Source organism: Leptosomus discolor, unplaced genomic scaffold (assembly GCF_034619465.1).
Source record: "Leptosomus discolor isolate bLepDis1 unplaced genomic scaffold, bLepDis1.hap2 HAP2_SCAFFOLD_171, whole genome shotgun sequence".
NCBI classification, from domain to species: Eukaryota; Metazoa; Chordata; class Aves; order Leptosomiformes; family Leptosomidae; genus Leptosomus; species Leptosomus discolor.
In genome coordinates this window covers 35813-55477 of record NW_028237876.1, presented here as the reverse complement: position 1 = coordinate 55477, position 19665 = coordinate 35813, and the positions used below count along the sequence as shown (strand labels likewise).

The 19665-nt window shown below is 70.4% G+C and overlaps 3 protein-coding genes across 4 annotated transcripts; 2 read left to right on the top strand and 1 right to left on the bottom strand.

Moving 5' to 3' along the window:
* Positions 1-827: 827 nt before the first annotated feature.
* On the top strand, positions 828-10122 carry STAG3 (STAG3 cohesin complex component). The gene is made up of 32 exons (XM_086481277.1): positions 828-979; positions 1058-1151; positions 1240-1350; positions 1485-1581; positions 1668-1744; positions 1832-2036; positions 2125-2276; positions 2360-2433; positions 2636-2759; positions 2838-2936; positions 3011-3090; positions 3268-3375; positions 4066-4165; positions 4247-4358; positions 4884-4987; positions 5076-5165; positions 5252-5341; positions 5874-6074; positions 6358-6428; positions 6790-6877; positions 6961-7041; positions 7127-7219; positions 7303-7483; positions 7571-7698; positions 7782-7883; positions 8261-8406; positions 8481-8609; positions 8901-9094; positions 9378-9528; positions 9782-9851; positions 9934-9996; positions 10114-10122. Exons 1-32 carry the CDS (start codon positions 828-830, stop codon positions 10120-10122), a joined length of 3576 nt encoding a protein of 1191 aa, XP_086337403.1.
* Positions 10123-10283: 161 nt separating this feature from the next.
* Positions 10284-13681, bottom strand: AP4M1 (adaptor related protein complex 4 subunit mu 1). Its single transcript, XM_086481272.1, has 16 exons — positions 13662-13681; positions 13198-13262; positions 12994-13088; positions 12805-12911; positions 12639-12735; positions 12342-12452; positions 12157-12237; positions 12008-12070; positions 11787-11853; positions 11626-11679; positions 11401-11507; positions 11221-11312; positions 11033-11077; positions 10916-10966; positions 10702-10819; positions 10284-10472 (listed from the first exon to the last, which is right to left on the bottom strand). The coding sequence occupies exons 2-16, from the start codon at positions 13253-13255 to the stop codon at positions 10284-10286; spliced, it is 1335 nt and encodes a 444-aa protein (XP_086337398.1). The 5' UTR covers positions 13256-13262; positions 13662-13681.
* A 218-nt stretch (positions 13682-13899) lies between these two features.
* On the top strand, positions 13900-19485 carry MCM7 (minichromosome maintenance complex component 7). Of its 2 annotated transcripts, none has more exons than XM_086481278.1 (15): positions 13900-13930; positions 14011-14090; positions 14363-14527; positions 14626-14750; positions 15354-15534; positions 15623-15760; positions 16232-16381; positions 16465-16579; positions 16666-16797; positions 17060-17143; positions 17219-17612; positions 18265-18348; positions 18420-18588; positions 19079-19188; positions 19281-19485. In XM_086481278.1, the coding sequence occupies exons 1-15, from the start codon at positions 13900-13902 to the stop codon at positions 19483-19485; spliced, it is 2163 nt and encodes a 720-aa protein (XP_086337404.1). The 2 variants fall into 2 exon arrangements, with proteins under 2 accessions (XP_086337404.1, XP_086337405.1); XM_086481279.1 differs by having other exon boundaries at positions 16465-16587; positions 16668-16797.
* Positions 19486-19665: the final 180 nt, after the last annotated feature.

Sequence of the window (19665 nt, the reverse complement as noted above, 5' to 3'; positions counted from 1 at the left end):
GCCCCCGCGCCCCCGCCCGGACACGGCGGGACGCCCCGGCACCGGCCCCCCCGGCACCGGCCGGCCCCCCCCGCCCGGTGCCCTCGCCCCCTCCCTCCCCGTAGCGGGGACAGAGCCCGCGGGCACCGGCGCCCGTTCCCGAGCGCGGGCCCGGGAGGCAAGAGCCGCCCCCGCTCTCCAGGCTGGGGGAGACTGGGGGAGACTGGGAAAGCGGGGGGGGGGAGGCACGGGAGGGGGCGGAGGGAGACCACGGAGGGGCAGGAAGGACCTCCCGGGCCATACGGGGCTGTAGGGGCTCCCCCGGCTACAGGGGGCTACAGCGACCCCCGGTAACACGGGGCCGTGGGGACCGGGGGGGGGGGGGGGGGGGGCGTGGGCGGGGCGCCTGGGCCACGCCCCTCACACTTGCCGGCCGGGGAGGGCGGGGCCGACCCTTCCCTACTGCGCCTGCGCGGTGAGCCCGGCGCCTGCGTGCGGCCCTGGGGCCTGCACGTGCTGGGCCCAGACGTCGTCGTTCGGTAGCGTGGGGTGAGGCAGGCCGGGGCGGGGGACACGTGACCTCGGGGGGGGGGGCTCCACCCCCAAAATGTGCGCTGTGGTGGTCGGTGGCGGCCTCTCTCCCCGCCCCCCCCGCCGTGTGCCGGGGGTTCAGGGCCCCCCCCAGGGCAGGCCCGGGGTCGTCCCCCCTGCGGTGGCCCTGGGTGCGTGGGGGGGGTGGGTCCCCGTGTCCCCCCCAGCGCCGGGGTGTGGGGGCAAGGGGCTGCCCCCCGCCGTCGCGCCCCTCCCCCCCAACCCGCCTGCCCCGTCCCCCAGGCCCTGCGGTCGCCATGGCCCCGCGGCGCTCGGCCCGCAGCCGGGGCGGCTCCTCCAGTGCCAGCTCCTCCGCCGGGACGGGGACAGGCACCGGCTCCAGCCTCGCCCCGAGGTCGGTCGGGGCGCGGAGCAGCTCCCCGCCATCCCCACCGGCCCCCAACAGCCCGTAAGTGGGGGTGGGGGGGTGGGAGGTGGCCCAGCCAGCCCCCCCTGGCTGCACCCCACTGCCACGCTGTCCCCGCAGGGAGGTCGTCAGCAACGACTCCGGCAGCGACTTCGAGGAGACACTGCGGCCTCGCGGCAAGCGGGGACCCCACCAGGCGCTGAGCCACGGCACCGTAGGGCCTGCCTGCCCCCTCCCTTCCGACCAGGTTACCCCCTGCCCCGGGACTGCTCCAAATCTCTGCTACATCCCCCTCCCACCAGGCTTCGAAGCGCCCCCGTAGAAGGGAACCCAGCGGGGACAGCAGCAGCCTGAGCGACCCGGACCAAAACACCCTCTTCGAGGCCGTCAGGTCGGCCAAGATCGCTGTCGAGGTAACCCTGCTCACACAGCACCCCCGGGGGGGGCCCCCCCAGAGGGGGATGAAGGGACGTGGGGCGGGGGGACACACATGCATCTGGTGTCCCCAGCCAACTGCTGTTCAACGCTGGCCGCCCTGTGCCCACAGATGCTGGTGGACGACTGGCTGGAGACCTACAAGCAGGATCACGAGATGGGGTTCCTGGAGCTTGTCAACTTTGTCATCCACTCCTGCGGCTGCAGAGGTGGGGGGGGATGGACCCCCACCGGGTGCTCTGTCCCCTCTGTGCCGCTGGTGGGTCCCCGTTACACCCCTCGGCTCCCCCGGCAGGCGTGGTGACCCCACAGATGTTCAGGGAGCTGCAGAACTCAGAGATCATCCAGCAGCTGACAGAGAAGTTCGAGGAGGTGCTGGGGCGGGCGCGGCGGGGGAAGGTGGCAGTGGGGCGCGGTGGTGGGCCCAGTTCACGCACACCCCCCCCCCGCCTCCCGCAGGATTCGGCCGACTACCCGCTCTCGCTGAGCACCCAGCCCTGGCGCCGGTTCCGGGCCGGCTTCTGCGAGCTGGTGACGGCAGTGGTGCGGCGGTGCCAGTACAGTGTCCTCTACGACGAGTTCCTGCTGGACGCCCTCATCGCGCTGCTCACCGGGCTCGCCGACTCCCAGGTGCGGGCTTTCCGCCACACCAGCACCCTGGCAGGTAGGTGCGGGGGGCAGGGGGCAGGGGGGGCTCCCCACAGTGGGGGGGGGGGGGGAGTCCCGACTCCCACCGTGGCTGCTCTCGCAAGCCATGAAGCTGATGACGGCGCTGGTGAACGTGGCGCTGGGCGTGAGCCTGCGCCAGGAGAACAACCAGCGGCAGTACGAGGCCGAGCGGGGCAAGGGGCCCGGCCGCTGGGCCACCGAGAGGCTGGAGGCGCTGCTGGAGAAGCGCCGGGAGGTGAGCGGCGGTGGCGGGGCCGGGCGGCGATGGTGGGGGTGGCTGGGCCCCCCCTGAGGCCTGCTGTGTGTCCCCCCCTTCAGCTCCAGGAGCAGCAGAAGGAGATCGAGAACATGATGAACGCCATCTTCAAGGGTGTCTTCGTGCATCGCTACAGGTCGGGGCCGGCCCAGCAGTTCGGGGGCGGGGGGGGCGTCTGGGAACTGGGGAGGGAGGGGTAGGGAGGTCTGGGAACTGGGGAGGAGGGGTGGGGGGAGTCTGGGAACTGGGGAGGGAGGGGTGGGAGCAGTGTGGGGGTCGGGATGCGGCACTGCTGAGGACCACAGCGGCGTGAGCCCGGGCGGTGCCGTGCGCGGCAGAGACGTGGTGCCCGACATTCGGGCCATCTGCATGGAGGAGCTGGGGACGTGGATGAGGAGCTACACCGCCCTCTTCCTCACCGACGGCTACCTCAAGTACATTGGCTGGACCCTGCACGACAAGGTGGGCCAGGGGCAGGCGGGCTGGCTGCGAGGGCATGGGCTGGGGGACCCGCTGATGAGCGCCCCCGTGTCCCCGCAGCAGCCAGAGGTGCGCCTGCGGTGCGTGAAGGCGCTGCAGGGGCTGTACTGCCACCAGGCTACGGCCACCCACATGGAGCTCTTCACCAGCCGCTTCAAGGTGCGCTGGGAGGGGGCCTGCAGGGGTCCTCGAAGCCCCCTGCGGGGCATCACCGACTGTGTCCCCTTCGCCAGACCCGCCTGGTGGCCATGGTGCTCGACAAGGAGCCCGCCGTGGCCGTGGAGGTGGTGAAGCTGCTGACGATGATGCTGGAGTGAGCCCGGGGCCGGGGCTGGGTGGAGGGAGGCAGGGGGGTTCCCCTGGTTGGAGTAGGGGGACAGGTGATGGGGCTGGTGGGGGGCGCCTGGTGTGGGGACAGGGTCCTGCTGTGAATGCAGGGCCGTGGGGGGAGGGGGGGGGAGCGGGGGCCCCCACGGTTCCTCGTGCGCAGGAACATGGAGGAGGCGCTGACGGAGGAGGACTGCCAGAGCGTCTACCCCGTGGTCTACGTGTCCAGCCGGGCGCTGGCCTCCGCCGCCGGGCTTTTCCTCTACCGCAGGTGAGCGAGGGCCGGGGCCAGGGTTTGGCCCCCTGCCCACCCCCTGCCCGGCACCGACCCTGCCGTCACCCGGCCACAGCCCCCGCGAAAGCACCGAGCGCTTTCCGCCTGCCAAACCCTGGCTCGGGCTCTGTCTCCTCCCCGCTCGCTGGCTGCCTTCGTCCCGGGCTCGTTCGTTAGCGCCATCCTTAACGAGACCGGGGCCGGGGTGGCCGCGGGGCAAGCACAAGCCCGGCACGCGCTGGGTCAGCTGCCCGGGGCCCCGGCTCACGCGCTCCCGCCCTCGCGCCGGCCCCAGCGGTTACGGTTATCTTGGCACAGGCCTTGGCGGCGGCGGCAGTGATCGAGTGTGTCACGTCCCCGTTTTACCCCCCCACGTGTCTGTGCGGGGGCGTCAGCCCGGGTCCTCCCTGTCCCCTGGGGCTCAGCGTTTGGGGGCCGCCCCAGAGCTGGGGGGTATGTGGGACACCCCCACCCCTGTCCCTTGAATTTCTGGTCCTGGCGTGTCCTCCCAGCTCTGTCCCCAGTGGGACCCCCCCATCTGTGTCCCTTGGGGGCAGGGTCCCCAGTACATCCTGCTCAGGTACGTGGCTTCCCCACGTCTGTGCCTCCCCCGCCCAGGGTTTTGCCCCCCTCACAGGCAGTGTGGGCACGCAGGACCCCCCAGGTGACCCTGTGCACTGTCCCCAGGCTGCTGGACCCCCAGCGAGAGGCGGGCAGGGAGCCATCCCGCAATGGGGACAACAGGACCTTCTTCCAGCTGCTGGTGGCCTTCTTCATCGAGAGCGAGGTGAGGGCGGCTGCGGGGGGGCCTGGGGGGGGGCAGGGGGCACCCTGCCTGCCGTGACAGTCCCCTGTCCTCTGTCCCCAGCTCCATGAGCACGCAGCCTACTTGGTGGACAGCCTGTGGGACTGCGCTGGGCCCCGACTGAGGGACTGGGAGACCATCAGCGCTCTGCTGCTGGAGGAATCGCCCACTGAGGGTATGGTACTACCGGGAGGCACTGGAACGTGCTGGAATGTCACAGAGGAGTCACTGGGATGTGTTGGGCTGTCACTGGGAGACACTGGGATGTGCTGGGACGTTGCTGGGACCAAGTAGGATACATTGGAACATCCTGGGACACCCTTGAGGTACACAAGGACACGTCTGGGACAGACAGTGAGGTGCTGGGATGCACTGTAGTGTATTGAAAGATGATGGGGAGACACTGGTGCACTGCTGCAATGCACTGGGGTATACTGGGACATCGCTGAGAGACACTGGGTTGCTGTGGGACATCCCTGAGAGACGTTGGGAGATGCTGGGATATGATGTGGAGGCTCTGGGGCATCGCCAGAACGTATGGGGACATGCTGGTATGTCACTGGGTTGTGCTGCGACATCTCTGGAACACTGGTACGTGGGTGAGGGACATACTGGGATTTGTCAGGATGCCCTGGGACCCCCTGGCACAGCAGAGGGGCTGCCAGGCTGCCCCCCAGCCCCTCCGTTTCACCCCCGCCAGGCCTGGCAGACCATCAGGAGAAGGCGCTGGTGGAGATCCTGGCAGCCAGCGTGGTCCAGGTGGCCGAGGGGCAGCCCCCGGTGGGCCGTGACCCAGCCAAGAAGGTAATGGGGCTGGGGAGGCGGCTGGCGAGGGGGGTGCAGGGCCCCCCCTGCACCACCCTGAGCGCCTCCATCCTGCCTCTGCCCCTAGCCCTCGGCCCGGGAGCGCAAGGCGCAGGTGGAGGAGAGAGCCCGGCTCACCCACTGCCTCATCCCGGTCCTGCCCCAGCTGCTGGCCAAGGTGAAGGGGATGGGGCCCCCCCACCACCTCCGAGGGCCTGGGGGGGGTCAGTGCTGACACCCTCCCCCCAAACCCCCACCCCCCAGTTCTCGGCCGATGCTGAGAAAGCGGCTCTGCTGCTGGAGGTGCTGCGCCGCTTCGACCTCAGCATCTACTGCACTGGGCGGCTGGAGAAGGTGCTGCCCCCTTGGCCCCTGGGCAGGATCCGTGTCCCCCCCGCCCCCTCTCTGCCCCTGTGAAACGGGGCTGCAGGGACGGTGTCCCTTTTGGGGTGCTCTGTGTCCCTGTCCTCGTCGGGGGGGACCCTGTGCCCCCCATCAAGGGGCTGTCCCTGTACCCCCTTGTCCCTGCACCCCTATCAAGGGGTCACCTCTGTCCCCTCATCAAGGGTTGTCCGTGTCCCCCCTCTCCCTGTGCCTCCATCAAGGGGTCGTTCCTATCCCCCATGTCCCTGTGCCCCCATCAAGGGTTGTCCGTGTCCCCCCTCTCCCTGTGCCCCACATCAAGGGTCGTCCCTGTCCCTGTGCCCCCCATCAAGGGGTCACCTCTGTCCCCTCATCAAGGGGCTGTCCCTGTACCCCTGGCGGGACCCACGGCTGTCCTCCTCCTACTCCAGGGGTGGGGGGCCCGTCCACCCCCACGGGAGGCCCCGCGTCGTGTGTCCCCCCCCTGCCCCGTGCCCTCCCGCAGCCCCGCTCTCCCCCGCAGCCCCTGGAGCTGGTGCTGGGGCAGCTACAGGAGGTGGTGGAGAAGCACACGGGGCCGGCGGTGCTGGAGGCTGCGTCCCGCGCGCTCCACGCGCTCTGCGACCCCGAGCTCGCCCTCCACGGCCGCGGCGACCTGGTGCGCAGCCGCCTCGCCGACCTGCTGGCCGACAAGTTCCACCAGGACGTTGCTGAGCTGCTGCAGGTAGAGGGACACCGAGCCCGGGGTTAGGACGGGGACCTGGAGGTCAGGATGGGGACCCTGGAGGCCTGGGATGGAGCTCGGGCCACCCCAAGGCAGGGACCCGGAGCTGGGGACAGGGATGGGTAGGGACCGCGGTGGCCCAGGGCGTTGGCAGGGAAGAGCTGGTCTGGGAGGCACTGGGTGGGGGGAGCCAGCGAGGGACTGCGTGGAGCATCGTGTCCCCAGCCTGGCATGGGTCCCCAACCCCACTTTGGGGTGGCCCCAAACCCTGGGCCCTGCCCAGGCCTCGTCCCTGGACGAGGAGGAGGCGTACAGCATGGCGGCCACGTTGAAGAGGATCTCCATCCTGTTCAAGTGAGTGGGGAGCCATGGGGCCACACCACCCCTCTCCCCGTGTCCCCCAGGGTTCTTGTCCCCCTTTGCATGCCTCCCCTGTGCCCTGTCCTGTGGCATCCTGCCCCTCTGCCCTGTCTGTCCCTAGCACCCCATTCCCTGCCCCACAGCTCCCCGTGACCCCATCCCCCACTGTCCTGTCCCCTGCCCCACAGCTCCCCGTGTCCCCCAGCATCCTGTCCTCTGCCCCATCTGCTCCCCCTGTCCCCATCCCCCACCATCCTGTCCCCTGCCCCACAGTTCCCCGTGTCCCCATCCCACACCGTCCTGTCCCCTGCCCCACAGCTCCTCTCGCCCTGCTGACACCCCTGTGTCCCTGCAGCGCCCACGACCTGACGCCCTGGCAGCTCTTTGAGCCCTGTGCCCAGCTCCTGCAGCGCGCCGTGGACACGGGCGAGGTGCCCCCGCAGGTACTGCCCTGGGGATGCGGTGGGGACACCGTGGGGCATCTCCGCACCGCGGCCACCCCTTGCCTGCCCCCGCGCCCCCGCAGGTCCTTGTCCCCGCCATCACCTGCCTTCACTTCCACGTCCTCTGGGAGCTCTCGCGCCTGCCGAGCACCGACATCCCCCAGGTGAGCAGGCGGCGCCGGGACGGCTGTGAGGACGACTTGGGACAGCCCTTGTGTCCCTAAGGGCCACCACGTCCCCCCTGGCCAGGAGCAGCTGCGGAGCTTGAAGACCAGAGTCACCTCCTGCTGCTCGCTGTGCCAGAGCTGCCTGTCCGACATGGACGCTGGCGTCCGGGAGCGCGTACGTGGGGGCCGGCAGCGGGGGGGACGCGGCACGGGGGGCGACAGCCATGTCTGGCACTGAGCCCATCCTCGTGTCCTCAGGCCTTCATGGTGCTCAGCGACCTGCTGCTGGTGTTCGGGCCCCAGCTGCCGCGGGACGGGCGGGGGGCGCTGGCCCCACTGGTGCAGCCGGCCGACGCGGAGCTGCAGTCCCAGCTGGCCGCCTTCCTCATGGACCACGTCTTCCACCGCCCCGGCAGCCACGAGGAGCTCTCGGCCACGGGTGCGGCCCCTCGGCGCATCCCCGGGGATCTCCCCTGTCCCCGCTCGCCCTGTCCCCCACTCGCCCCGTCCTCTCCTGTCCCCGCAGAGGACAGCGAGAGCCGCATCGAGGAGCTGCACCAGCGCCGGGTGCTCCTGGCCGGCTTCTGCAAACTGGTCATCTACAACGTGCTGGAGCTCAGCGCTGCCTCCGACGTCTTCAAGCACTACGCCAAGGTAGGGGCAGGTGGGCGGGGGGGGCTGTCCCGCTGGCCCCTGCGATGGCTTGGGGACATGGGGGCCCTGTCACCTCCACCCAGTTCTACAGCGACTACGGGGACATCATCAAAGAGACGCTGAACTGCACCCGGCAGATCGACCGGCAGGAGTGGGCTCACACCCTCCTGCTCAGCTTGCAGCAGGTGGGGTGCTGGCTGGGGGGGGTCCCTGGGATTCGCCAGGAGTGTCTCTGGGGAATCTGGGAGGGGTCTCCAGGGCAGTCAGGGGTCTTTGGGGTGCTCTAGGGAGGTCTAGGAGGCTCCAGAAGATGTGGACAGGGTCGGGGGGGGGGGGGGGGAGGGGCTGTCTCTGGAGAAGTCCGGGGGTCTGGGAGGCTCTGTGGGGGGAGTCTGGGAGCGGGCATCCAGGAAGGGCTCTGGGGGGGGAGTCTGGGGGACTCTAAGGGGGTGGGCATGCCCCCCAGGAAGCTTGGGGGTTCCAGAGGGGCCTGGGGGAGGTGTCTCCAGGTGGGTCTGGGGGTCTCCAAGGGGTCCCGCACTGACCCTCTGCCCCCGTGCAGCTGATGACGGAGCTGCTGCTGCAGCAAGGCCCCGAGATCCAGGAGGCCGAGGCTTTCCTGGAGATCCGGGACCTGGCGCGGCGTTTCTCCCTCCTCTTCAGCCTCCACCAGCTCCGCAACCGCCAGGTGCTGCTCCGGCTGCACAGGTGCTGAGGGGCCAGGGGGGCTGGGGGGGCCACGCCGCGCCTCGCCTCCTCCCTCACCCCTCTGCCCTGGCCAGGGAGGGGATCCAGTTCGCCTTCCAGGAGCCTCCAAGCCCCAGGTCGGGGCTGCCGCCCCTCAACCTGCCCTTCCTGGAGGTGCTGAGCGAGTTCTCGCCCCGGCTGCTGCACCCCGACAAGGCCCTGCTGTGAGTTGGGGGGGGGTGCAGGGTCCCCAGTGGGGTCCTCAAGGTCCATGTGGGGTCCCTGGGGGGGGATATGGGGTCCCCAGTGGGGTCCTCAAGGTCCATGTGGGGTCCCTGGGGGCAATATGGGGTCCCCAGGGGCCACGTGGGGTCCCCAGTAGGGTCCTCAAGGTCCATGAGGGTTCCTTGGGGACCATGTGGGGGTCTACTGGGGGGGGCTACGTGGCATCCCTCAGCACCTTGTCGGTCCCTGGAGCTGTCACCCCCCGTGTCCCCCCCCCTGTCCCCCCACAGCCTGGCCTACCTGGAGAAGACATGCCAGGAGCAGGGGGGGCTGGCGCAGGGGGCTGCGCTGTGGCCGTCCCTCATCACCTACCGCAGCTCCCTGCAGGGGCAGGAGCTGGGGGGCTCCGAGAGCAGCCGCAGCGCAGCCCCCCACAGCGCAGCCCCCCGCCCCGGCCCCACTGCCAAGAGACCCCGAGTGGACGGTGAGGGGGTCAGAGCCCCGGGGGACCCCCCGTGTCCTTGGAGGGGGGGCCGTGCCACCCCCAGCACCCATGTGGGGCTGGAGGAGAAGGCCGGGGCGGGGCCCGGCTGCAGACTGGGCCCAGTTTGAGGCTCCCCAGTACAGAGCGAGGGTCACTGTGGGGCAAAGGGGAGGTGGGACTGTCCTCGGGAGGGGACGGGGATACGGAGGGGGCTTGAGGGTGGGGAGGGGGTGTGGGGACAGGGACGATGTGGGGGGTCCCCGTGCTCAGCCCCCTCCTGCAGCCCCCTCGGAGCACCCCGAGTCCAGCCCGTGGCCCAGCAGCCCCCTCCCCAGCCCAGCCCTGACCTCCACCGCGCTGCGGGGCAGCCCCCGGCTCCCCTTGCCCCGGCCACTGGTGCAGGACCCCTGCTCCGACCCCGGCCTCCTGCGGAGGTGAGTAGCTGGGCTGGGGGTGAGACACAGCCCCCCTCCCCCCCAAACCTGGGTGACACCCCCCTCCCCACCAATTCATCGACCTCTTTTCCTGCAGCAGCTCCCAGCACAGTGGGATGAACCAGTGAGTGAGGACTGGGGGGCATGGGGTGGGCCTAGGGGGGACCAGGGTGGGCACTGGGGCTGCAGCGGGGAGGGTCTTGGTGGGGAGGGGGGGTGTCCTCCGTCCTCCCCCTCTCTCCTTTCTCCCCAGGCTCAGCCTGATGGTGGAGGAGGCGGCGATAGAAGAGGAGAGCAGTGAGGACAGCCCAGAGCAGGACAGGGTGAGGCCACGACCCCCCGAGGGTCCCCCCCAGCCACCCTGGGGTGCCCCCAGCCCCAACCTGCCCCCCCCCCCATCCCCAGACTCCACTGGTGCCCCAGGACCAGCTCCGGGACCTCTTTGATTCCACCATCCTGGGCATCGAGGTGAGAGGAATGTGCTGGGGGTTCCTCGGGGGAAGACAGACCCCGAAGGAGAGAACCCTACCCCCCTGCCGATTTTGGGGGGGGGGTGTGGTCTCACAGGACCCCCTCTCCCCACAGGATGTCTGAGCGAGGTGCTGAGCAGTTTTGTTGCCCGTTTATTGTTGCTATGAGCCCAAACCTGGGGCAGCCCCAGGCCATGTTTGATGATGGTTAATAAATGTTCGGTTAACGGTCCCCAGTGTCGGGGGGTGCAATGGGGGGGGGTGCGGGGGGGGGGGGGTCCCCGCTTACAGCCGCAGGACGTAGGAGTCGCTGTGGGTGAGGTAACGGACCCAGCGCTGGGGGGGCCCGGCCGGCCCCGGGAGCCGCACGAAGCGGACGTGCAGCCCCGAGCACGTGTGCGCCGGCAGCTCGAAGGTCAGGTTGGCCGGACCCAGCTCCAGCAGCGACGCCCGGTTCAGGCCCGGCACCTCCAGCTGCGGGGATGGCATGGTGACACCGGGGGGGACGGCACGGTGACACCGGTTCTCGGCCCCACAGCTGCCCCCCCAAAAGGGGACGCAGGTCCCTGCCCATCCCTAGGCCCCCCCATCGCCCCAGCAAGAGAGACACATCCCCAAAGGCTCCCCAGGTAAGGGGGGGGGGGGGGGGCGACAGGTCCCTGTGTGTCCCCAAGCCCCTCGAGGCACCCCCCCAAGTCCTCACCTTGAAGAGGGCGGAGAGCTGTGACCCCCCCTGGCAGCGCGGGATGTCCCAGCGAATGGATTTGGTGCTGGGGTGCAGCTCGGCCGCCTGCTCGGGGCTGCTCAGCTCCTGTGCCAGGCTGGGGGGCGACACATGACATGGGGGGGGTAAGCGGTAAGGGTGTGACAAGGTGGGGGACAGCCCCCAGCCCCCCCCCCCAAATGCTGTCACCCACCTGCTCACGCCCTTGGGCACGGGAAGCTGCAGGCGGACGTTGAGGGCTTGGCTGGAATTTGGGGGGGGGGGGGTGTCAGGGGCCAGGCTCTGCAGCGGCCCCCCCACCCCAACCTACCTTTTGGGAGGCAGGTCGCAGCGGAGCTTCAGGTACAGCCGAAGCCTGGAGGATGGTGAGAATGGGGGTCACCCCCCCAAGGGATGGTCAGGAGGGGGGGCCACTTCCCCCAGGAATGGTAACAATGGGGGTCACCCCCCCCAGGGAATGGTCAGGAGGGGGGTCACCCCCCCCGCGCCCCCCCTCACCTCCCCGTGGGGTCCTGGTCCACGGTGGGGAAGAGGCGGAAGGGCAGGGGCGAGGGGATGTCGTCTGCCAGCTGGTACTGCATGAGCGTGAGCTGGGGGAGATGGGGCTCAGCCGGGGTGGGGGGTCGCCGCAGCCCCCCATCCCCGTGTCCCCAGCATCCCCCCGGTGCCCCTCCTCACCTCCCCCTGGCTCGGGGTGACCTTCAGGACCCTCCCACTCTCGAACTCGTCCAGCTTGATGGAGCTGTGGAAGGCGCATTCGTCCACCCGGACGGCCGTGCCGTAGCCTGGAGAGGGGGGCAAGACAGAGAAGGGTGCTACGGGGTGGGGGGGGGCACAGCAGGAGGTAGGGGGGTGCTGGGGGGCGGTGCTGGAGGGCAGAGGTGGGTATTTGGGGGGCCTCACCCCGCAGCTCTGACTTGCCCACGCAGAACTCCTCTGTCAGCCCGATGCGCATCTCTGCGGGGACAGGAGTGGCACAGGGTCACCCCGAGGGTCCCTGACCCCCCCTGGGACTGCAACCCAAACCTGACGCCCCCTAGACCCCAAACCCAGCCCGCCCTTACCCACGCAGCTGGGCAGGTAGCACTTGAGGCGGATTTCCCCCTGGACGTCCACCTTCATGGGTGTCCCCTGGGGAGAGGGGACATGGGCTGAGCGGGGGGGGGGGCGGGGTGTGAGACTTTGGGGGAACACAGAGGTCCCAGGAGGGGGTGGGCAGAGCCAAAGCACCCAGGGGACACGGGGTGACACTTTGGGGTGGCGGGGAATCCCTGTCCCCACTCACGTTGGCGGCGATGACCACCGTCAGCCTCTCCACCACGTCCACGAAGACCTCGTTCCTGGTGCTCTGTAGGGGGGGCCAAAGGGTCCAGGCAGGGGTGGGGGGACACAACAGGGGGACAGGGGGGAACGTGGGATGGGGGGCGGTCCTACCTGCTCTCCCCGGGGTGGCAGCACGGGGCGGCTGGCGGCCGAGCTGGGGGCCACCCTGCTCTGCTGCGTCTCGGCGCCGAACTGCAGCGACACAGGGGGGGACACACGCGACACACGGGGTCTGCGGAACCCGGGCGGGCTGAGGGGTGCCGGAGGGGTGGTTTGGGGTGTCCCCGGGTCCTCACCAGCCCGATGGAGCCCAGGTCCAGGAGGCTGAAGGGTTTGGTGGCCACAGGCTCCGTGTGCATGAAGTTGCGCAGCACCTCAGGCGCCGTCGTCTGGATGTAGCCGTAGTCCTGGGGGGGGCCGAGGAGGGGGTCATCCCCCCATCCCCCGAAGCTGTCCTCAGCCCCCAGGGGGTCCCCACCACCCCCAGGCGTGTCCCCAGCACCCCCATGTGTTTCCCCAGCACCCCCCACGTGTCCCCAGCACCCCCAGGCTTGTCCCCAGCTCCCCCAACATGTCCCCCGCCACGTCCCCACCAGCATCTCGTCCAGCAGCTCGTAGATGAGGGCAAAGTTGAGGCTGACGCTCTTCTCGCTGAGCGGCCCGCAGAAGTCCCGCAGCAGCGTCACCAGCCTGCAGCAGGACCCACCGCCATCAGGGGGTCCCCGTCACCGCCCCCAGTCCCCCACCCCCCTCCAGTACCTGTTGAGGAACTCCACCAGCGTGAAGGGTGACGCGTCCAGCGTGGTGGTGGCCACGAAGTAGAGCCCTGCATGCCGCACGTGGACAAAGTGCCGGCCTTCGTGTGCCTGGGGGGGGCGTGATCAGAGCTGTGACACCCCCGTGGGACCCCCACCGTGTGTGTGTGTCCCCCCGTGTTCCCCCCCTTACCATGAAGACAGGGGCCTGGTCCCCTGGCAGCGCGGTGATCCTGCGGTAGAAGGTGTCGGCGAGGTCCGTGTTGGTGCCGCAGGTCTCCCCGCGAACTGGGGGGGGGTTAAGGAGAACGGGAGGGGGGGGCTACACTGTGGGGGAGGGTCCTGGGGAGCCCCCCCAAGCGGTGGGATCCCCAGGGGTGCAGGGGGCGGAGGATACAGTCCTTGTGGATGAGACGGTCACCTTTGGAGGAGAGGATGAAGATCTGGGACAGCATCGTCGGGCTGGGGGGACAGAGGGGTGGGCGGTTGGCTTGGCTCCCCCCGGGACCTGCACATTCCCCCTGCCAAGCTCTGCGCACCCCAAAGCTGCCTGCCCGAGACCCCCCCCGCCCCCTGAGCCCTGCCCGAGAGCCCCCAGCACCCTGCGCCCCCCCAGACCCAGTGCCCCCCCCCCCAACCCTGAGCCCCCCTCAGGCCCCTCAGCAGCCCAAGCTCCCTGTGCCCCCCCCAGGCCTCCCCAGACCCAGTGCCCCCCCCAGCACCCTGAGGCCCCTAGGTCCCGCATCCCAAGAACCCCCGCCCCGGGCCCAGCACCCCCCAAGTGTGTCCCCCCCCGGCTCCCCCCGGACGCGGCGCCTTTAAGAAGGGGCGTGTCCAGGGACCCTCCGGGCGCCCCCGAACCTGCGCGTCCCGCCCGGCTGGTGGCGGTCACGTGACACCGCCGAAAAGGGGGCGTGACCCAAGCCGGCGGTCAGGTGGTGCTGGCGGTCACGTGGCGCCGGCTTTTCGCGCCACTTTTAGTTGCGGGTGGCGCGAACCGGAGCTTGGCGGGGCCCTGGATCGGGACCGCGACCGGGACCGGGACCGGAACCGGAACCGGAACTGACCTCACCTGAGCGGGCTCGGGACCGATCCGGCCATGGCGCCGCGCGACTATGCTGCCGAGAAAGGTTTGGGGGGGCCGGGGCTGGGGGGGGATGGCGGGGGGAGACCGGGCCGCTGTGACCGGGCCCCCCCCCGCCGTCCCCAGAGAAGGCGAAGCGGTTCCTGCAGGATTTCTACCGCGACGGCGCTGACGGCGGGAAGGAGTTCCCATACCGGGAGCAGCTGGTGAGCGGGGGCGGGGCCGGGGGGATCCGCCGCGCTGGGGAGCGCCGGGAGGTTCCCCACCCCACCCCCCCCGCCAGTTTGGGGTCCCCTCGCTTCCCCCTGCAAAGGTTTGGGGTCCTTATGCCCCCCTTACCCCCCCCCAGACGGTTTGGGGTCCCCTCGCTTCCCCCTGCAAAGGTTTGGGGTACCCATGCCCCACTACACCCCCTCCCGCCGGTTTGGGGTCCTCTCATCACCCACCCCCTCTGCTTTGGGGTCCCCTCGCCCTTCAGGCGGCGCTGGCGCACCGGGAGCGCGTGGCACTGTACGTGGCGCTGGACGATGTGGCGGAGGACGAGCCGGAGCTGGCCGAGGCTGCCTGTGACAACGCCAAGCGCTATGGCCACCTCTTCGCCGACGCCGTCCACGAGCTGCTGCCGCTCTACAAGGAGCGAGAGGTGCTGGGGGTGTTTGGGGGCTCCGTGGGTGGGGGGCGGCAGTGGCGGGGCCACCCCCTCCGACGTCCCCCCCGCCACCACTGTCCCCATGTCCCCAGGTGTCACGCAAGGACGTGCTGGACATCTACATCGAGCACCGGCTGCTGCTGGAGCAGCGGGGCCGGGAGGCGGGGGACGCCCGCAGCCCCCAGAACCAGTACCCGCCCGAGCTGCTGCGGCGCTTGTGAGTGCCCGGGGGGGGGGGGGGGGGGGGGGCGGTTGTCCCTGTCCCTCCCCTGCGCCCCCCGCGGGGTCCCCATGCAGCACCTGGCACCTCTCACCTGCCTCGCCAGCTCTCCCGCCTCCCCAGGAACCCTGCGGGCTGCCCCCAGGTCTTAGATGAAGGGCTCAAAGGGCCCTAAAAACAAGGCTTTGAGCCCCAGGAAAAGGCTGTGGGTGCAGAAAAACCAGCTTGGACCAAAAATAATGGCGCTTTGGGCCCTGAGTGGGGAGTCTGTACCCCAAAATGGGGATTTGGAGTGTAAAAATGAGGGTTTTGACGCTAGAATCCAAGCTTTGGGCCCTCAAAATGGGGATTTGGAGCCTACAAATGGCGTTTTGGGCCCTGAGTGGGGAGTTTGTACCTCAAAATGGGGATTTGGAGAGTAAAAATGAGGCCTTGGGCCCTTGAAGTGATGCTTTGGGCGCAAAAATGGAGACTTTGGGCAACAAGAGGGAGGCCGGAGCGGCCGTTGGCTGCAGAACTGAGGCTCTGGACCTTGGGAGCAGCCCCCGCTGCCGCCCCTGCCTCACCCCGTTCCCCCGTGTCTGCCCCCCCCACCCCCAGCGAGCTCTACTTCAAGGCCCCCTCCACCGCCAAGGCCCGGGTGGTCCGAGAGGTCAAGGCCGACTGCATTGGGAAGCTGGTGACCGTCCGTGGCGTCGTCACCCGCGTCTCCGAGGTGAAGCCCATGATGGTGGTGGCCACCTACAGCTGCGACCAGTGCGGCGCTGAGACCTACCAGCCGGTAAGCCGGGGCGGGGGGGTCCCTGGGGCAGGGTGGGGGTTCCCTGGGGCACAGGGGTGTCACCAGCCTGCCCCCTCGGCTCCCCCAGATCCAGGCGCCCACCTTCATGCCGCTGCTGATGTGCCCGAGCCGGGAGTGCCAGACCAACCGTGCCGGCGGGCGGCTCTACCTGCAGAGCCGCGGCTCCAAGTTCGTCAAGTTCCAGGAGCTGAAGATGCAGGAGCACGTGAGTGGGGGGTGGCGCGGCACCCCCGGGTCCTTGGGGTCTCCCCGTGAGCTTCCCGGAACCTTGGGGTGTCCCCATGAGCCCTGCAGGTCCTTGGGGTGTCCCCTGGGTCCTTGGGGTGTCCCCCGGGACTTTGGGATGTCCCCGTGAGCCCCAGCTGCCCCTTGCGGGGGCGGGGTCCTGTCTCTTCTGGGTCTTCTCCCCATCCCTGCTCTGGCAGGGACGTGACAGTGGGGGGCTGCTGTGTCCCCTCCCCAGGGACTCGGGGGGGGGGGGGGGGGGGGGGGGCTGTGGTGTCCTCATTCTCAGGTTGGGGAGCCCCAAATCGTCCCCCCGCAAGCGCGGAGGGGGGACAGCCCTGCCCTGGGTCACCGCCAGGGACAGGGAGGTGACCCCCGTGGGGTGGGGGTGGGACAGGGATGGAGCCCGGTGGGTGCCGGGGTGTCCCCAGCGCCATCCATCCCCCTGCAGACAGACCAGGTGCCGGTGGGGCACCTCCCCCGCTCCATCACCGTGGCCGCCCATGGCGAGAACACGCGCCTGGCCCAGCCCGGCGACCACGTCAGCGTCACCGGCGTCTTCCTCCCCCTGCTCAGGACCGGCTTCCGCCAGGTTGCCCAGGCAAGTGTCCCGAGACCCCCGGGGGGGCTGCACCGGAGACCCCCAGCTGCCCCCCACCCACCGCCCCCCCTCCCCTGCCGCAGGGTTTGCTCTCCGAGACCTACCTGGAGGCGCACTGCATCGTGAAGATGAACAAGAGTGAGGAGGAGGAGGAGGGGGCCGGGGAGCTGAGCGAGGAAGAGCTCCGGCAGATCACGGGTGAGGCGGCGGCGGGGGGTTGAGCAGGGCTGGGGGGGGTCGGCACCTGCCCCACGGCGGCCGCCCCACGGCTTTGCCCCTCGCAGAGGAGGATTTTTACGACAAGCTGGCGGCCTCCATCGCCCCCGAGATCTACGGCCATGAGGACGTGAAGAAGGCGCTGCTGCTGCTGCTGGTGGGGGGCGTCGAGCGCAACCCCCACGGCATGAAGATCCGGGGTGAGGCCACCGGGGTGGGGGGGTTCTTGGCGGCCTCTTCCTCCTCCTGCGGGAAGGTTTGGGGGTCTGGGATTGGGGTGTGCCGGCAGGTTTGGGGGGGATGGAGTTGGCTTCGTGGGGCCGTGGAGGGATTCGGGACCCGGAGCTGAGGGATTTGGGGTGGGAGCACGGCAAAGGGGAGCAGAGGGAGGGGATTTGTGCCCCTCACCCCCACTGCGGACTCACACCCCGCCCCCCCCCCCTTTCTTCTTCTGCCCCCCAGGAAACATCAACATCTGCCTCATGGGCGACCCCGGCGTGGCCAAGTCGCAGCTCCTGTCCTACATCGACCGCCTGGCTCCCCGCAGTGAGTCCCGGGCTCCTCGAGGCGGGGGGTGGAGGGTGCCTGCGTGCCCCCCCTCACCCCCTGCTGCTCCCCCAGGCCAGTACACGACGGGCCGGGGCTCCTCGGGCGTGGGGCTGACGGCGGCCGTGCTGCGGGACCCGCTGACGGGGGAGCTGGCGCTGGAGGGGGGCGCGCTGGTGCTGGCCGACCGCGGCGTCTGCTGCATCGACGAGTTCGACAAGATGCTGGAGGCCGACCGGACGGCCATCCACGAGGTGATGGAGCAGCAGAGCATCTCCATCGCCAAGGCGGGCGTGCTGGCCACCCTCAACGCCCGCTGCGCCATCCTGGCCGCCGCCAACCCCGCCTACGGGCGCTACAACCCCAAGCGCAGCCTGGAGCACAACATCCAGCTCCCTGCCGCCCTCCTCTCCCGCTTTGACCTGCTCTGGCTCATCCAGGACCGGCCCGACCGCGACAACGACCTGCGGTGAGGCGGGCAGGGGGACTGGGGGGGTTATGGAGGGCTGGGAGGGGGCTGGGCTGGAGGGAGGGCGAGCGCCGTGGGGTTTGGGGGGGCTGGGCTGGAGGGAGGGCGAGCGCCGTGGGGTTTGGGGGGGCTGGGCTGGAGGGAGGGCGAGCGCCGTGGGGTTTGGGGGGGCTGGGCTGGAGGGAGGGCGAGCGCCGTGGGGTTTGGGGGGGCTGGGCTGGAGGGAGGGCGAGCGCCGTGGGGTTTGGGGGGGCTGGGCTGGAGGGAGGGCGAGCGCCGTGGGGTTTGGGGGGGCTGGGCTGGAGGGAGGGCGAGCGCCGTGGGGTTTGGGGGGGCTGGGCTGGAGGGAGGGCGAGCGCCGTGGGGTTTGGGGGGGCTGGGCTGGAGGGAGGGCGAGCGCCGTGGGGTTTGGGGGGGCTGGGCTGGAGGGAGGGCGAGCGCCGTGGGGTTTGGGGGGGGCTGGGCTGGAGGGAGGGCGAGCGCCGTGGGGTTTGGGGGGGCTGGGCTGGAGGGAGGGCGAGCGCCGTGGGGTTTGGGGGGGCTGGGCTGGAGGGAGGGCGAGCGCCGTGGGGTTTGGGGGGGCTGGGCTGGAGGGAGGGCGAGCGCCGTGGGGCAGCCCCAGCCCTGCTGCCAGCCCCTCTCTGCCCCCCAGCCTGGCCCAGCACATCACCTACGTGCACCAGCACAGCCGCCAGCCCCCCTGCGCCTTCCAGCAGCTCGACATGAAGCTCATGAGGTGAGAGAGGCCCCGAGGGTCGCCCGTCCCCGCTGTCCCCCCGCTGTCCCCTCACCTGCCCCCCTCCCCAGGCGCTACATCGCCACCTGCAAGCGGAAGCAGCCGGTGGTGCCGGAGGCTCTGGCCGACTACATCACGGCCGCCTACGTGGAGATGCGGAAGGAGGCCTGGGCCAGCCGGGACACGACCTACACCTCGGCCCGCACCTTGCTGGGCATCCTGCGCCTGGCCACCGCCCTGGTGAGCCCCCAGGGGGGACACGGGTGGGACCCCCAGCACTGGAGGGACCTCACTGGGCAGGAGGAGATGAGCCAAAGCAGGGCTGGATGGAGCCAGGCCAGACCCGGGGGGGCGACTTGGGCTGGGAGGGTGCCCCCGTCCCTGCCGCCTGTGTCCTTGTCCCCCCCACCTTGTCCTCTGCCAGCCCCAGGGGTCCTAAAGGGCTGTTTGGGCAGGTTGTGGGGATGCTACTGCCGCAGCGGCGCTTCCGGTGTCCCCGGGGCACAACCGGTGCAGGGCTGGCACCCCCCCCGTTTCTTGCGCCCCCTCTTTGGTGCTGCTCCCCTCTTGTCCTCCTCGCTGGCAGCACCCCCCAGGACAGGCGTGGGTGCACTGGGGGACTTCCAGGGCCCTCGGTGGGGCAGGGAGGGGAGCACTGGGGGCCCCCTCCCCCGGGGTCCAGGGTCTGTGCTGGGGAGGGTCCCCAATGGTTGCTGGTGCCCCCCCACAGGCCCGGCTGCGGCTGGTGGACGTGGTGGAGAAGGAGGACGTGAACGAGGCCATGAGGCTGATGGAGATGTCGAAGGACTCGCTCCTGGGGGACAAGGGGCAGCAGAGCCGGTAAGTGTGGGGTACAGGGGGGGCCCAGACCCTCTTCCATGTCCGTGCGGAGTGTCAGGGCCCCCCCCCGACCCCGTGTGTGCCCCCCACAGGGTGCAGCGCCCAGCCGACGCCATCTTCGGGGCGGTGCGGGAGCTGGCGGGGGGCCGGGGCCGCGCCGTCGCCTACGCCGAGGCCCTGCAGCGGTGCCTGGCCAAGGGCTTCACCCCGGCCCAGGTCCAGGCCGCGCTCCGGGAGTACGAGGAGCTGAACGTGCTGCAGGTGAACCCTGCCCGCACCCGCATCACCTTCGTCTGAGGGGGGGGACATGTACCCAGGGGCTCCCTGGGGGTGCCCGTGGCCTCAGCCCCCCTCCCCCTATCTCGTCAAGCGCTTTTTTTAACCAGTAAAACAGGGTTTTCGTACTGGTTTCAGTGCTGCTGCCCGCCTGCTCCAAGCCCTGACGCTGGTCCCCACCCTGCCCCCCTCGCCCCCCCA

Coding starts and splice junctions, on each gene's coding strand:
- AP4M1 (XM_086481272.1), bottom strand. CDS start 13,255: ATGCTGTCCCAGATCTTCATCCTCTCCTCCAAAGGTGACCGTCTCATC. Junction 12,238..12,341: donor ACCTGGGCTCCATCGGGCTG/GTGAGGACCCGG, acceptor GTGTCGCTGCAG/TTCGGCGCCGAGACGCAGCA. Junction 11,313..11,400: donor TCACCCCGAGCCAGGGGGAG/GTGAGGAGGGGC, acceptor CATCTCCCCCAG/CTCACGCTCATGCAGTACCA.
- MCM7 (XM_086481279.1), top strand. CDS start 13,900: ATGGCGCCGCGCGACTATGCTGCCGAGAAAG. Junction 16,382..16,464: donor GCTTCCGCCAGGTTGCCCAG/GCAAGTGTCCCG, acceptor CCCCTGCCGCAG/GGTTTGCTCTCCGAGACCTA. Junction 18,349..18,419: donor CTCGACATGAAGCTCATGAG/GTGAGAGAGGCC, acceptor CCCCCTCCCCAG/GCGCTACATCGCCACCTGCA.
- STAG3 (XM_086481277.1), top strand. CDS start 828: ATGGCCCCGCGGCGCTCGGCCCGCAGCCGGGGCGGCTCCTCCAGTGCC. Junction 1,582..1,667: donor CCACTCCTGCGGCTGCAGAG/GTGGGGGGGGAT, acceptor CTCCCCCGGCAG/GCGTGGTGACCCCACAGATG. Junction 3,091..3,267: donor CTGCTGACGATGATGCTGGA/GTGAGCCCGGGG, acceptor CCTCGTGCGCAG/GAACATGGAGGAGGCGCTGA.